The sequence below is a fragment of the Gigantopelta aegis genome, chromosome 4, assembly GCF_016097555.1.
Source record: "Gigantopelta aegis isolate Gae_Host chromosome 4, Gae_host_genome, whole genome shotgun sequence".
Lineage (NCBI taxonomy): Eukaryota > Metazoa > Mollusca > Gastropoda > Neomphalida > Peltospiridae > Gigantopelta > Gigantopelta aegis.
This window is the reverse complement of record NC_054702.1, coordinates 115,213,538-115,228,261: the sequence shown is the minus strand read 5'-3', so window position 1 is coordinate 115,228,261 and position 14,724 is coordinate 115,213,538. Positions and strand designations below refer to the sequence as shown.

The 14,724-nt window shown below is 36.9% G+C and overlaps 1 protein-coding gene across 1 annotated transcript in view; it reads left to right on the top strand.

The window, feature by feature from the left end:
- Nucleotides 1-14,724, top strand: part of LOC121371855 (RNA-binding protein 28-like) — a 65,763-nt gene that overhangs the window by 1,285 nt on the left and 49,754 nt on the right. Inside the window, exons 2-7 of the mRNA XM_041498062.1 lie at nt 664-709; nt 3,591-3,760; nt 7,500-7,644; nt 8,926-9,053; nt 10,071-10,171; nt 10,789-10,864. Coding sequence (XP_041353996.1) covers nt 664-709; nt 3,591-3,760; nt 7,500-7,644; nt 8,926-9,053; nt 10,071-10,171; nt 10,789-10,864 — 666 coding nt within the window. The remainder of the gene's footprint in view (nt 1-663; nt 710-3,590; nt 3,761-7,499; nt 7,645-8,925; nt 9,054-10,070; nt 10,172-10,788; nt 10,865-14,724) is intronic.

Sequence of the window (14,724 nt, the reverse complement as noted above, 5' to 3'; positions counted from 1 at the left end):
CCCATCACACCTCCGGCAAGCATCCTGCTGTTGAGCTACATCCTGCACTTTACATTACAGAAATACCAAACTTATTTTAAACACTTCATGTTACACAGTACAAATTCGTACCTTAACCACTAAAGCATGTGTTACTATTATCCTGTGAATATGAAGTTGGAAGGACTATCGTGAGTTTTCAACTCCACTAAGAGTTCCGTTTATTCCCTCCAAAATAAATACACATCCTGCTTTTTCCTAATTTTTAAAAACCCTATTTTAATTTTACATTTTTAAATACAATTCATTATACAGATAAATACATTTGGAATTACCTTTGGCCAAATTATTTCAAATTTTGTTTGACCATCGGAGAAATAATAAATTTGTACATACCAAATGATTTGACACAAAAATCGTTATTGACATTATAATGTCCACAAATGCATTCATTATAGAGATACTCGTATTCTAAGGAAAAAAAAGGAATATAAATTGTAATTTTAATAATGTAAAAATATTTAATTTGACAAAGCATTTTAAAATGGCTACAAACTCAGAATATTTAATAATTAATATACTCCAGTATCTGTATGTGTGCGTCATAAATAAATAATTGCCTTTTGCTAACTTATCTTTTACTGCATTCCTTCTTTAAATTGTAGTTTTTGTTATATATTTCAGGTACCAAGACTTGTAGAGGCTTTGGATATGTCAAGTTCTCTCTTTTGTGAGTAAAGTAATATTAATTAATAGTACATACTGCACATAATGAGACAGAAGATGATGTTTTCATTTGAGCAGAACATATGTAATTCTAGTTTAGTGTCCCTCATTTGTGTTAAATTTAAGATCTCATTTACATGGGCCTAAATGGTTACCCAAAATGCAGTGGGTTACCTTTAAAAGATTGTACAATCCGTTAATGATTGACACAAACTTTCATTTCTCTCAAGTAAATTCTATTTGTCCATAATCTGCATTCGTATAAATTTTATTTAATTCGTAATGCACAATCCGCATCAAGTCATTTTCTATGCAGATGTGTTGAGTAGATTCCATTTATGCAGGGGTGCAGAAATGGAAAATATTTCACAAGCCTGCTGGACCAGAGCCAACTAAAATTATTAGCCCGCCAGAATTTCTACTAGTCCTCCAGCCTATAGAACAATACTGGTATATCATTGTTTCACATATATATGGAGGTGGTGGTGAATGGGTGGGTGGAGGTTGTTTTGTTTTGTTTATACGAGTTCAAACGGCTGGAGGTTCAAATCTTGCTTTGCGCAAAGAACATCGTTCACCTACAGTTGAAGCATAAAGTTTGATGAATGTTTGAAAAAACAAATCACAGTAGAAGTCGATGAACCTTCTAGAAATTACGGGTAATTGGTCAGTCACCGGAGGGTTTCAATGTATATTTAAACCCGCCAGTGACTGACCAATTATATATATATTTCTGAGCCGATTGTTTTCTAAATTGCACACAAAAATAGTCTAATTTTGATATTACCAAAACACTTTAGTTTCCTTCTTACATCAGACCAAACTGAAATTAGTTACAAAAACATCTGTGTAGGAGGATGTGATGGACTGGTATAGATATAACTGCATTTAAGTGTATTGGGAAAAACGGTGCTACAATTTAATAAATGATTAATACAGCTGTTGGTTCATTGAAGATAGCATCGTTCACAACTTGTAATGCCGTTTCAGCCAGACATTTAAAATATTTCTGGTTCCGTTTAAGTCATATAGCCATAGATTGTTTTTCAGTTTTGTCCAATTTGGTTCCTTTTTCGCTTGGGGCCATTTTGGTACTGTTTTGTTTTCCCTATAACCTGTTTTCGGAATGTTACGCTTGCACAGTTCGGAACTCCAAATTCGTCAGAAAAAGACTGATAGTTGCATATTTTTACTCGCATTTGGCAAGCAGGCGAGTACCTTAAGCCCTCATCCTTACACCCTCATCCTTACGCACTCATCCTTAAGCCCTCATCCTTACACCCTCATCCTTACGCACTCATCCTTAAGCCCTCATCCTTACACACTCATCCTTACGCACTCATCCTTACGCACTCATCCTTACGCACTCATCCTTACACCCTCATCCTTACACCCTCATCCTTACGCACTCATCCTTACGCACTCATCCTTACGCACTCATCCTTACGCACTCATCCTTACGCACTCATCCTTACGCACTCATCCTTACACACTCATCCTTACACCCTCATCCTTACGCACTCATCCTTACGCACTCATCCTTACGCACTCATCCTTACGCACTCATCCTTACGCACTCATCCTTACGCACTCATCCTTACGCACTCATCCTTACGCACTCATCCTTACGCACTCATCCTTACGCACTCATCCTTACGCACTCATCCTTACACCCTCATCCTTACGCCCTCATCCTTACGCCCTCATCCTTACGCCCTCATCCTTACGCCCTCATCCTTACGCCCTCATCCTTACGCCCTCATCCTTACGCCCTCATCCTTACGCCCTCATCCTTACGCCCTCATCCTTACGCCCTCATCCTTACGCCCTCATCCTTACGCCCTCATCCTTACGCCCTCATCCTTACGCCCTCATCCTTACGCCCTCATCCTTACGCCCTCATCCTTACGCACTCATCCTTACGCACTCATCCTTACACCCTCATCCTTACGCACTCATCCTTACACCCTCATCCTTACGCACTCATCCTTACGCACTCATCCTTACGCACTCATCCTTACGCACTCATCCTTACGCACTCATCCTTACGCACTCATCCTTACACCCTCATCCTTACGCCCTCATCCTTACGCCCTCATCCTTACGCACTCATCCTTACGCACTCATCCTTACACACTCATCCTTACACCCTCATCCTTACGCACTCATCCTTACGCACTCATCCTTACACCCTCATCCTTACGCCCTCATCCTTACGCCCTCATCCTTACGCCCTCATCCTTACACCCTCATCCTTACGCCCTCATCCTTACGCCCTCATCCTTACGCCCTCATCCTTACGCCCTCATCCTTACGCCCTCATCCTTACGCCCTCATCCTTACGCCCTCATCCTTACGCACTCATCCTTACGCACTCATCCTTACGCACTCATCCTTACGCACTCATCCTTACGCACTCATCCTTACGCACTCATCCTTACACCCTCATCCTTACGCACTCATCCTTACGCACTCATCCTTACGCACTCATCCTTACGCACTCATCCTTACGCCCTCATCCTTACGCCCTCATCCTTACGCCCTCATCCTTACGCCCTCATCCTTACGCCCTCATCCTTACGCCCTCATCCTTACGCCCTCATCCTTACGCACTCATCCTTACGCACTCATCCTTAAGCCGTGCATATCCAACCACACTATGTGTTGTGGTTTACTATACGCATACAGGTTACAGACAACTGGATTTTGTGTTTAAATTCCATAATTAAGCCATTGACAAGAAGAAGTAAAACTGTTGTACCATTAATACAAGCCACGTTGTGACCAGTGATAGAGAATAATCTTGTATCAGTGTTAATCATATAATTCTCTTATTCATTGGTATTTTCTGAAGTGTCGATTTGATTTGATTTTTCTAATTTCAGAGAAGATGCGGTAAAAGCAAAAGAATGTATCAAGTCTTTTGAGGGGAGAAACCTCTTTCTTACTTTTGCCGATCCTGGACTCAAACAGAAGTGCCGCAAAAAGCCGTCACATGGCGGTAAGCAGGAAGATAAAGGAGAGGAGGCGGAAACAGAAGCTGGACAAGAGAAAGGTTTGGTCGTTATTTTGTATCTATAATTGTGAAAACATTGTTAAAGAAGCCGTCACATGGCGGTAAGCAGGAAGATACAGGAGAGGAGGTGGAAACAGAAGCTGGACAAGAGAAAGGTTTGGTCGTTATTTTGTATCTATAATTGTGAAAACATTGTTAAAGAAGCCGTCACATGGCGGTAAGCAGGAAGATAAAGGAGAGGAGGCGGAAACAGAAGCTGGACAAGAGAAAGGTTTGGTCGTTATTTTGTATCTATAATTGTGAAAACATTGTTAAAAAAAAGTTTGTGTTTGTTTAATCACTCTACAGCAAATCAATTTTGTAATCACTGGCTATTGGATGTCAAACACTTGGTAATTTTGACATATAGTCTTATAGAGAGGAAACTCAATACATGTTTCCATTAATAGCAAGGGATCTTTGATATGCACCATCTCATAGACATACCTTTGATATGCACCATCTCATAGACATACCTTTGATATGCACCATCTCATAGACATACCTTTGATATGCACCATCTCATAGACATACCTTTGATATGCACCATCTCATAGACATACCTTTGATATGAACCATGTCGTAGACATACCTTTGATATGCACCATCTCATAGACATACCTTTGATATGAACCATGTCGTAGACATACCTTTGATATGCACCATCTCATAGACATACCTTTGATATGAACCATGTCGTAGACATACCTTTGATATGCACCATCTCATAGACATACCTTTGATATGAACCATGTCGTAGACATACCTTTGATATGCACCATCTCATAGACATACCTTTAATATACCAGTAGTGGTGCACTGGCTGGAACAAGAAATTTTAATGCATTGGTTCCACCGATGTGGATTGATCCGTTACAATTTGGCTATGTCCCACCCCTGTGAAAACCCTGATGAATAATCCTTGGGTCTTGTTTGTGATTTCAGTGATAGAGTGCATGTCAGAGATTTGGGCACAAAATTAAAAGTTTAAAGTTTGTTTTGTTTAATGACACCACTAGAGCACATTGAATAATTAGTCATCGGCTATTGGATGTCAAACGTGTGATTCAGAACAATTCCCACTACATATTTCTATTAGCAGCAAGGGATGTTTTATATCCACTTTACCGGGGTCTTTAATATACCAGTCAGAGAATGGATCTACTGTGGGAATTTGATCCTTTCACTCACGGCAAGCACTTGAGCTGATTCTGGAACATGTCGTCATAAGTGTACAAGACAGGGTGGCAAGGGTAGCAATTCCCCTCCCCCCATCTAGTTCTAGAGAAAAACCTCAAATTCAGGCAAAAATTATAGCAATATTTGTGTAAAATAAGCTAACCTAATATCTCGCTGTTACCTACATAGGGAACATTTTAGAGTCGGACGTCGCTCGCTGTTACCTACATAGGGAACATTTTAGAGTCGGACGTCGCTCGCTGTTACATACATAGGGAACATTTTAGAGTGGGACGTCGCTCGCTGTTACCTACATAGGGAACATTTTAGAGTCGGACGTCGCTCGCTGTTACATACATAGGGAACATTTTAGAGTGGGACGTCGCTCGCTGTTACATACATAGGGAACATTTTAGAGTCGGACGTCGCTCGCTGTTACATACATAGGGAACATTTTAGAGTCGGACGTCGCTCGCTGTTACCTACATAGGGAACATTTTAGAGTCGGACGTCGCTCGCTGTTACATACATAGGGAACATTTTAGAGTGGGACGTCGCTCGCTGTTACCTACATAGGAACATTTTAGAATGGGACGTCGCTCGCTGTTACCTACATAGGAACATTTTAGAGTGGGACGTCGCTCGCTGTTACATACATAGGGAACATTTTAGAGTGGGACGTCGCTCGCTGTTACATACATAGGAACATTTTAGAGTGGGACGTCGCTCGCTGTTACCTACATAGGAACATTTTAGAGTGGGACGTCGCTCGCTGTTACATACATAGGGAACATTTTAGAGTCGGACGTCGCTCGCTGTTACATAGGGAACATTTTAGAGTGGGACGTCGCTCGCTGTTACATACATAGGGAACATTTTAGATCGGACGTCGCTCGCTGTTACCTACATAGGAACATTTTAGAGTGGGAGTACCTACATAGGGAACATTTTAGAGTGGGACGTCGCTCGCTGTTACATACATAGGGAACATTTTAGAGTCGGACGTCGCTCGCTGTTACCTACATAGGAACATTTTAGAGTGGGACGTCGCTCGCTGTTACCTACATAGGGAACATTTTAGAGTCGGACGTCGCTCGCTGTTACCTACATAGGGAACATTTTAGAGTGGGACGTCGCTCGCTGTTACCTACATAGGGAACATTTTAGAGTCGGACGTCGCTCGCTGTTACATACATAGGGAACATTTTAGAGTCGGACGTCGCTCGCTGTTACCTACATAGGGAACATTTTAGAGTGGGACGTGGCTCGCTGTTACCTACATAGGGAACATTTTAGAGTGGGACGTCGCTCGCTGTTACCTACATAGGGAACATTTTAGAGTGGGACGTCGCTCGCTGTTACATACATAGGGAACATTTTAGAGTCGGACGTCGCTCGCTGTTACCTACATAGGAAACATTTTAGAGTGGGACGTCGCTCGCTGTTACCTACATAGGAACATTTTAGAGTGGGACGTTGCTCGCTGTTACATACATAGGGAACATTTTAGAGTGGGACGTCGCTCGCTGGTACCTACATAGGGAACATTTTAGAGTTGGACGTGGCTCAGTGTTACCTACACAGGGAACATTTTAGAGTCGGACGTCGCTCGCTGTTACATACACAGGGAACATTTTAGAGTGGGACGTCGCTCGCTGGTACCTACACAGGAAACATTTTAGAGTGGGACGTCGCTCGCTGTTACATACATAGGGAACATTTTAGAGTGGGACGTCGCTCGCTGTTACCTACATAGGGAACATTTTAGAGTGGGACGTCGCTCGCTGTTACCTACATAGGGAACGTTTTAGAGTGGGACGTCGCTCGCTGTTACCTACATCGGGAACGTTTTAGAGTGGGACGTCGCTCGCTGTTACATACATAGGGAACATTTTAGAGTGGGACGTCGCTCGCTGGTACCTACACAGGAAACATTTTAGAGTGGGACGTCGCTCGCTGTTACATACATAGGGAACATTTCGTACAGGTTCGCGTCTCAATTTGCTACCCACGATTCAGAGATCGCTGCACAATTTCGAAACATTAAGTTGTAGTTGCTAATTAATTTTCAATTGACTAGAAATATCCCTATTTTATCAAATATTTTATCAAAATGCTGATAAAAACTGTTCCCTGATACAGATGACCTAAATCATAGCATCAGTTTCCTGTATTTCCCAATCCAGCAAGTTCTGCTCTGCTTCTGTATTGGTGGCCAGGCCATAGTATGTGCTGAAATGTTTGGTACTCATTTGCCGGGGGTTTTTTTTATTAGTTTGTACAATTATTTAGAGTAAATGAAAGTGACATATTAAATATTACTTACTACTAAATGGAAGGACATTTAAATTTTACACTATCTATTAGACTTGAAATAATAAAATGATTGACATGTTAAATTAGTTATTAAAACGGCTGTGTGTGCAACTTTTAAATATGTGTTGATCATACATTTATGATGTTATTTCGTCTAATATCTGTTTTGTTTTTAATTGTTGCTGTGTCCTTTATTTCTGCTGTCTCAATTTATAACATTTGTTACATTATTAATATTTTATAGATGAATCTTCAACAGAGAAAAATGATGTTGACAAGAAGGAGGTGAAAAGCCCACCTGTAGATAAGAGAAACCGCATTTTCCGAACGGTTGTTGTCAGGGGCTTCGATTCATCTCTAACCACAGACCAAGTGGATGGCTTGTTTAAGTACTGGCTATATTCAGCTGTTTTGTTTATTCAGTCTTTTCCTGTTCATTTACAGTTTTCTTGAGCTTAGATCACCATTGTTTGTATGCTGATATAACTGTATGGTATTTAACATTTGTTTGAGTGTACGTTAGCTGTAATTAGAAGATGATGTGGTTTTAAGAACTGGAGGACTTGTAAATTATCAACGATGCAAGTTAGAATTTAAGTCAGCCTTTTTACTGCTGTCTTTTCATTTAAATTTTAAATTATGTGCCTGAAGCTAAATAATGATTAAAAATCTATTTTTTATTGGGGTAGGATATCAACAGTCATAAAAATGGAAGTGGTTATGTTGTCCATGTCTTGGTTGCTAAATTCAATTTACACTTATTTCATAAAAACAAAACTGCTTTAGCACTTTTATTGGCTGTTGTTGCCAGTTTTGTGTAGGGGGTTGAGGGTTGATTTTAACAGTTGCTATACTCTTACAATTTTCAGTGACACTAATCATGAAATAGCAGAATGAAAAAAGAAACCCCAGACTGCATGGGTGGTCACTTATCAAGGTTTCAGTGACACTAATCATGAAATAGCAGAATGAAAAAAGAAACCCCAGACTGCATGGGTGGTCACTTATCAAGGTTTCAGTGACACTAATCTAGCAGAATGAAAAAAGAAACCCCAGACTGCATGGGTGGTCACTTATCAAGGTTTCAGTGACACTAATCTAGCAGAATGAAAAAAGAAACCCCAGACTGCATGGGTGGTCACTTATCAAGGTTTCAGTGACACTAATCTAGCAGAATGAAAAAAGAAACCCCAGACTGCATGGGTGGTCACTTATCAAGGTTTCAGTGACACTAATCTAGCAGAATGAAAAAAGAAACCCCAGACTGCATGGGTGGTCACTTATCAAGGTTTCAGTGCTTTCTGAACCACTTCGGTTGATAACTGGCCAAAGTTTCTTACAGAATGAGATGAATTCTTCCGGTTGGAAAAAAAAAGCATTTATGAAATTGGTTGAAGAATTCCAACTGGAAGTTAGGCATTATGACAAACCACTAGCTAACCTAAAGGTTATTGTTGTACTAATCACTGAACTCCATGACGATAGTACATAATGTTTACAAATTATATATTTTAGGGGTGGGGGTGGATGGGGTGGCCAATGGGTAAAGTTTCTAAGTTTGGCATCTGGCTGTATCTTTACATAGAGGATCTTCTGACACTTTAATGTTTTACCCCAAAATTGTGCACTTAGATTGTTAAAGTAGTATAAATTAGTTTAAATTATTTCAGATCAGTTAAAGCAATAGAGCACCTGGAATATCCCAGAGAAGATGGCAATGACTTTGCATTGGTTACGTTCAGAAGTGTGAAAGATGCAAACAGTGCTATTCGGAAACTACATGGTAAAAACATCGCAGGTATTACATCTTTGATACTTACGTAAATGTTTGTCAGTTTGTCTTGCATCACTACATGTATTTGTCTTCTACAAATCTTTTTCATATAATGTGCTTTTTTTTTACTATTGAAGTGTAATTGAACACAATACTTTCATCACGTATATGGTGAGCTCCTCATAATTTAAAACTTAGGCTCAATTCTTTTAGGCTTTGTTAGGAAAATATGTTTTAATCAATTAATCTACTTTGTAAATTTAGGTGCTATGTGAATTTGAGTTTTGAATATACCACGTCCGGGTGTGGATATGTATTAATTCTGTACACCCTTGTTGTCAGATGTTGTAGTTTGAATGAGGTCATATGATACTGAACATTTTGCCAACTATATTATGATATATACGGATCGTCTATATTTCTGTTAGGTTAATCGGGATATGAACACACACAAAACATGGGAAAACTCTGTGAATTGGTGAAACTTGAACACACAACAGTTTACATTTCTATTTTTTTAATTCATACCCAGATGAACCTAAACGAAATAACAGACAATCCTTATAACAAAATTTGAAACAAACTTACTAATAAAAATACACACATGATAATATTTTATTTTGAATTCTTTATTGGTTCTAGAACAGTAATGCTCATTAATGCAAAATATCAATAAAGTGACTTCATATTAAGTGATGTAGGCTCATCAAGAAATGAACGGATGTGTATTGCTACAACTGGATCAGTGGGATGCCTTTAAACTGATGAATATGACAGAAATGTAATTATTTAGGTTTGGTTTAGTGTATTGTGTCTGCACAGTTTGTCACACATTTTATGTGATACTTGATTGAAGACATCCATCTTCTGGTTAGATCACAGAATGGAAAATGAGGGAAGATGTTTTGTGTGTGAAATGCTCTGCAATGACTGTACATTTTAAAACACTGTAAGATCTTGACATTTACTAGACATGTTTAAAATCTGATTAATCTAGTGTTAATTTAGTATTCATTACTGGTAATCAACTGACTATTACAGGTTACAAACTGTTTGCCGTCCAACAGTCTGGTGACACCGACAAAACACCAAAGCAAGGCAATAAGATGGCAAGACTTATTGTGAGGAATCTCTCGTTCCAGGTAAACGCGGATAAATACACAGGAGTCATAATTAAAGCATATTAAACGAGCTTTCATTTCATGTCATGTTTATGTCCCAAGTAAAATGATTTTAAATTCTATTTATTACACATAATCAATCTTAATTTATATCACTCATCGTGTTTGCTTGACGTTCCTGTAAGGTTGTAGTGCGCCAATTGATGATGTCCAAGTGTTACATTCCACTTGGCATTCATGTGTTATATATAATTTTAAAATATATTATTAACATTTCTAAATTACTTAATACTTGTAACCTAAAGTAATTCATATGTTGTCAGTTTTAAAGTCTGAGAAGAGCGTATGTAAAAAGATAGACTTGAGGGTTAGTCTGGTTGATTGGACGGTGTGTGTAGTTAACCTCAAGTTTGGATGCATATGACAGTTACTCAGTCTGTACATCACATTGTATTTTCTCTTCACTGTAAGGTAGCACAGAGTAAAGAGAAACATGTTGTTCGTTTGAATATGATACGTACTAGAATATACATGTTTGTCTCTTAACTTACTTGACTGACAAAAAATGCTTTCAGTTGTCATTGTTCAACAGATGACATGCAGTACTAATAATGGTTGCATGCTGATTTCTATTACAGTGTTCTGAAAGTCAGCTGAAAAAAGCATTTGAAACCTTTGGGGAAATAACTGAAGTAAAAATTCCCGAAAAGCCAGGTACGTCTGCATGGCAAGACTGTATTAACCATCTGCAATCAGAATGTCCACTGTTGGACAGTGAAATTTGTATTTTTGTTTATGTATGAGTCGTCTGTAATACAAGATTTTCCTGTTGCCATATTGAACAGTTTGCATTGGGAATGAAGCTTTTGTATCTTCAAGGAACGTATGTAATTTTTATCTCAAATTGGGAGTTTAACAGTGTTTTAAACTTTTTCAGAAATATTTATTTCTAATAATGAGTAATGTTTTTCTTTATGTAAATAAATTCTATTTAGTAGGGTTCAATTCAATTCAACTTATTTTTTTGTGCTTGTATCCAATTTAGGTTCAAGCACGCTGTCCTGGGCACACACTTCGGCTATCTGGGCTATCTGTCCAGGACAGTGGGTTACTTGTTGTTAGTAGTTAGTGAGAGAGAAGAGGGTGTAGTGGCCTTATACCCATTGAGTCATTAAAATTCGCTCTGGGTGGGAGCAGGTACCGGGCTGCGAACCCTGTACCTACCAGCGTTATGTCCGATGGCTTAACTACAATCCACCGATGCTGGTTTAGTAGGTTTAAGGGTGTGGGCTTTAACAGTTTACCATTAAATATAAGTTCACAAAATTAGCTTTAATTTTGAGAATAATTAATGAGAAATTACAGCCTGACTCCTAATTTGAATAAATACTGTGGGCCATAAGGGACAAACTGTCATCTCCTGTACCCCTAGCAGGTCAGCCCTGTAGGGAATGAATGGTCATGCTAACAGGAAAGTGGGCATAGCTGACAGACTGAAGATAAACACTTGGAAAAAAAATCTTTTTAATTTTCACCAAACATTTGTATATTAGAATCATCTTTGACATAATTTTATTGCCTTCAGATTTCTACAACACCTGTATCTAACACCTGTTTCTAATCGTTTGTCAGAAACCATCTATCACCAGAACATTTTGACATTTTGGCTTCAACAGTATATTTTTTACAGTAAATAATTAGGATAAAGTTGTTGGTAACATTTAGCATTGCATAATCTTAGGACAAATGATGGTCGTTTGAATGTAAGACATTATATACACTGTGAAATGTTAGAACAAATGATGGTCATTTGAATGTTAGAGCAAACGATGGTCGTTTGAATGTAAAACATTATATACACTGTGAAATGTTAGAACAAATGATGGTCATTTGAATGTAAGACATTATATACACTGTGAAATGTTAGAACAAATGATGGTCGTTTGAATGTAAGACATATACACTGTGAAATGTAAGACATTATATACACTGTGAAATGTAAGACATTATATACACTGTGAAATGTAAGACATTATATACACTGTGAAATGTTAGAACAAATGATGGTCGTTTGAATGTAAGACATTATATACACTGTGAAATGTTATAACAAATGATGGTCGTTTGAATGTAAGACATTATATACACTGTGAAATGTTAGAACAAATGATGGTCGTTTGAATGTAAGACATTATATACACTGTGAAATGTAAGACATTATATACACTGTGAAAAGTAAGACATTATATACACTGCGAAATGTAAGACATTATATACACTGTGAAATGTAAGACATTATATACACTGTGAAATGTAAGACATTATATACACTGTGAAATGTTAGAACAAATGATGGTCATTTGAATGTAAGACATTATATACACTGTGAAATGTAAGACATTATATACACTGTGAAATGTTAGAACAAATGATGGTCATTTGAATGTAAGACATTATATACACTGTGAAATGTTAGAACAAATGATGGTCGTTTGAATGTAAGACATATATACACTGTGAAATGTAAGACATTATATACATTGTGAAATGTAAGACATTATATACACTGTGAAATGTAAGACATTATATACACTGTGAAATGTTAGAACAAATGATGGTCGTTTGAATGTAAGACATTATATACACTGTGAAATGTTAGAACAAATGATGGTCGTTTGAATGTAAGACATTATATACACTGTGATATGTTAGAACAAATGATGGTCGTTTGAATGTAAGACATTATATACACTGTGAAATGTAAGACATTATATACACTGAAAAGTAAGACATTATATACACTGCGAAATGTAAGACATTATATACACTGCGAAATGTAAGACATTATATACACTGTGAAATGTAAGACATTATATACACTGTGAAATGTAAGACATTATATACACTGTGAAATGTAAGACATTATATACACTGTGGATGTAAGAAATTATATACACTGTGAAATGTAAGACATTATATACACTGTGAAATGTAAGACATTATATACACTGTGAAATGTAAGACATTATATACACTGTGAAATGTAAGACATTATATACACTGTGAAATGTAAGACATTATATACACTGCGAAATGTAAGACATTATATACACTGCGAAATGTAAGACATTATATACACTGAAATGTAAGACATTATATACACTGTGAAATGTAAGACATTATATACACTGCGAAATGTAAGACATTATATACACTGCGAAATGTAAGACATTATATACACTGTGAAATGTAAGACATTATATACACTGTGAAATGTAAGACATTATATACACTGTGGATGTAAGAAATTATATACACTGTGAAATGTAAGACATTATATACACTGAAATGTAAGACATTATATACACTGTGAAATGTAAGACATTATATACACTGAAATGTAAGACATTATATACACTGTGAAATGTAAGACATTATATACACTGAAATGTAAGACATTATATACACTGTGAAATGTTAGACATTATATACACTGTGGATGTAAGACATTATATACACTGTGAAATGTAAGACATTATATACACTGTGAAATGTTATAACAAATGATGGTCATTTGAATGTTAGAGCAAAAGATGGTCGTTTGAATGTAAAACATTATATACACTGTGAAATGTTAGAACAAATGATAGTCGTTTGAATGTAAGACATTATATACACTGTGAAATGTTAGAACAAATGATGGTCATTTGAATGTAAGACATTATATACACTGTGAAATGTAAGACATTATATACACTGTGAAATGTTAGAACAAATGATGGTCATTTGAATGTAAGACATTATATACACTGTGAAATGTTAGAACAAATGATGGTCGTTTGAATGTAAGACATATATACACTGTGAAATGTAAGACATTATATACACTGAAATGTAAGACATTATATACACTGTGAAATGTAAGACATTATATACACTGTGAAATGTTAGAACAAATGATGGTCGTTTGAATGTAAGACATTATATACACTGAAATGTAAGACATTATATACACTGTGAAATGTTAGACATTATATACACTGTGGATGTAAGACATTATATACACTGTGAAATGTAAGACATTATATACACTGTGAAATGTTATAACAAATGATGGTCATTTGAATGTTAGAGCAAAAGATGGTCGTTTGAATGTAAAACATTATATACACTGTGAAATGTTAGAACAAATGATAGTCGTTTGAATGTAAGACATTATATACACTGTGAAATGTTAGAACAAATGATGGTCATTTGAATGTAAGACATTATATACACTGTGAAATGTAAGACATTATATACACTGTGAAATGTTAGAACAAATGATGGTCATTTGAATGTAAGACATTATATACACTGTGAAATGTTAGAACAAATGATGGTCGTTTGAATGTAAGACATATATACACTGTGAAATGTAAGACATTATATACACTGTGAAATGTAAGACATTATATACACTGTGAAATGTAAGACATATACACTGTGAAATGTTAGAACAAATGATGGTCGTTTGAATGTAAGACATTATATACACTGAAATGTAAGACATTATATACACTGTGAAATGTAAG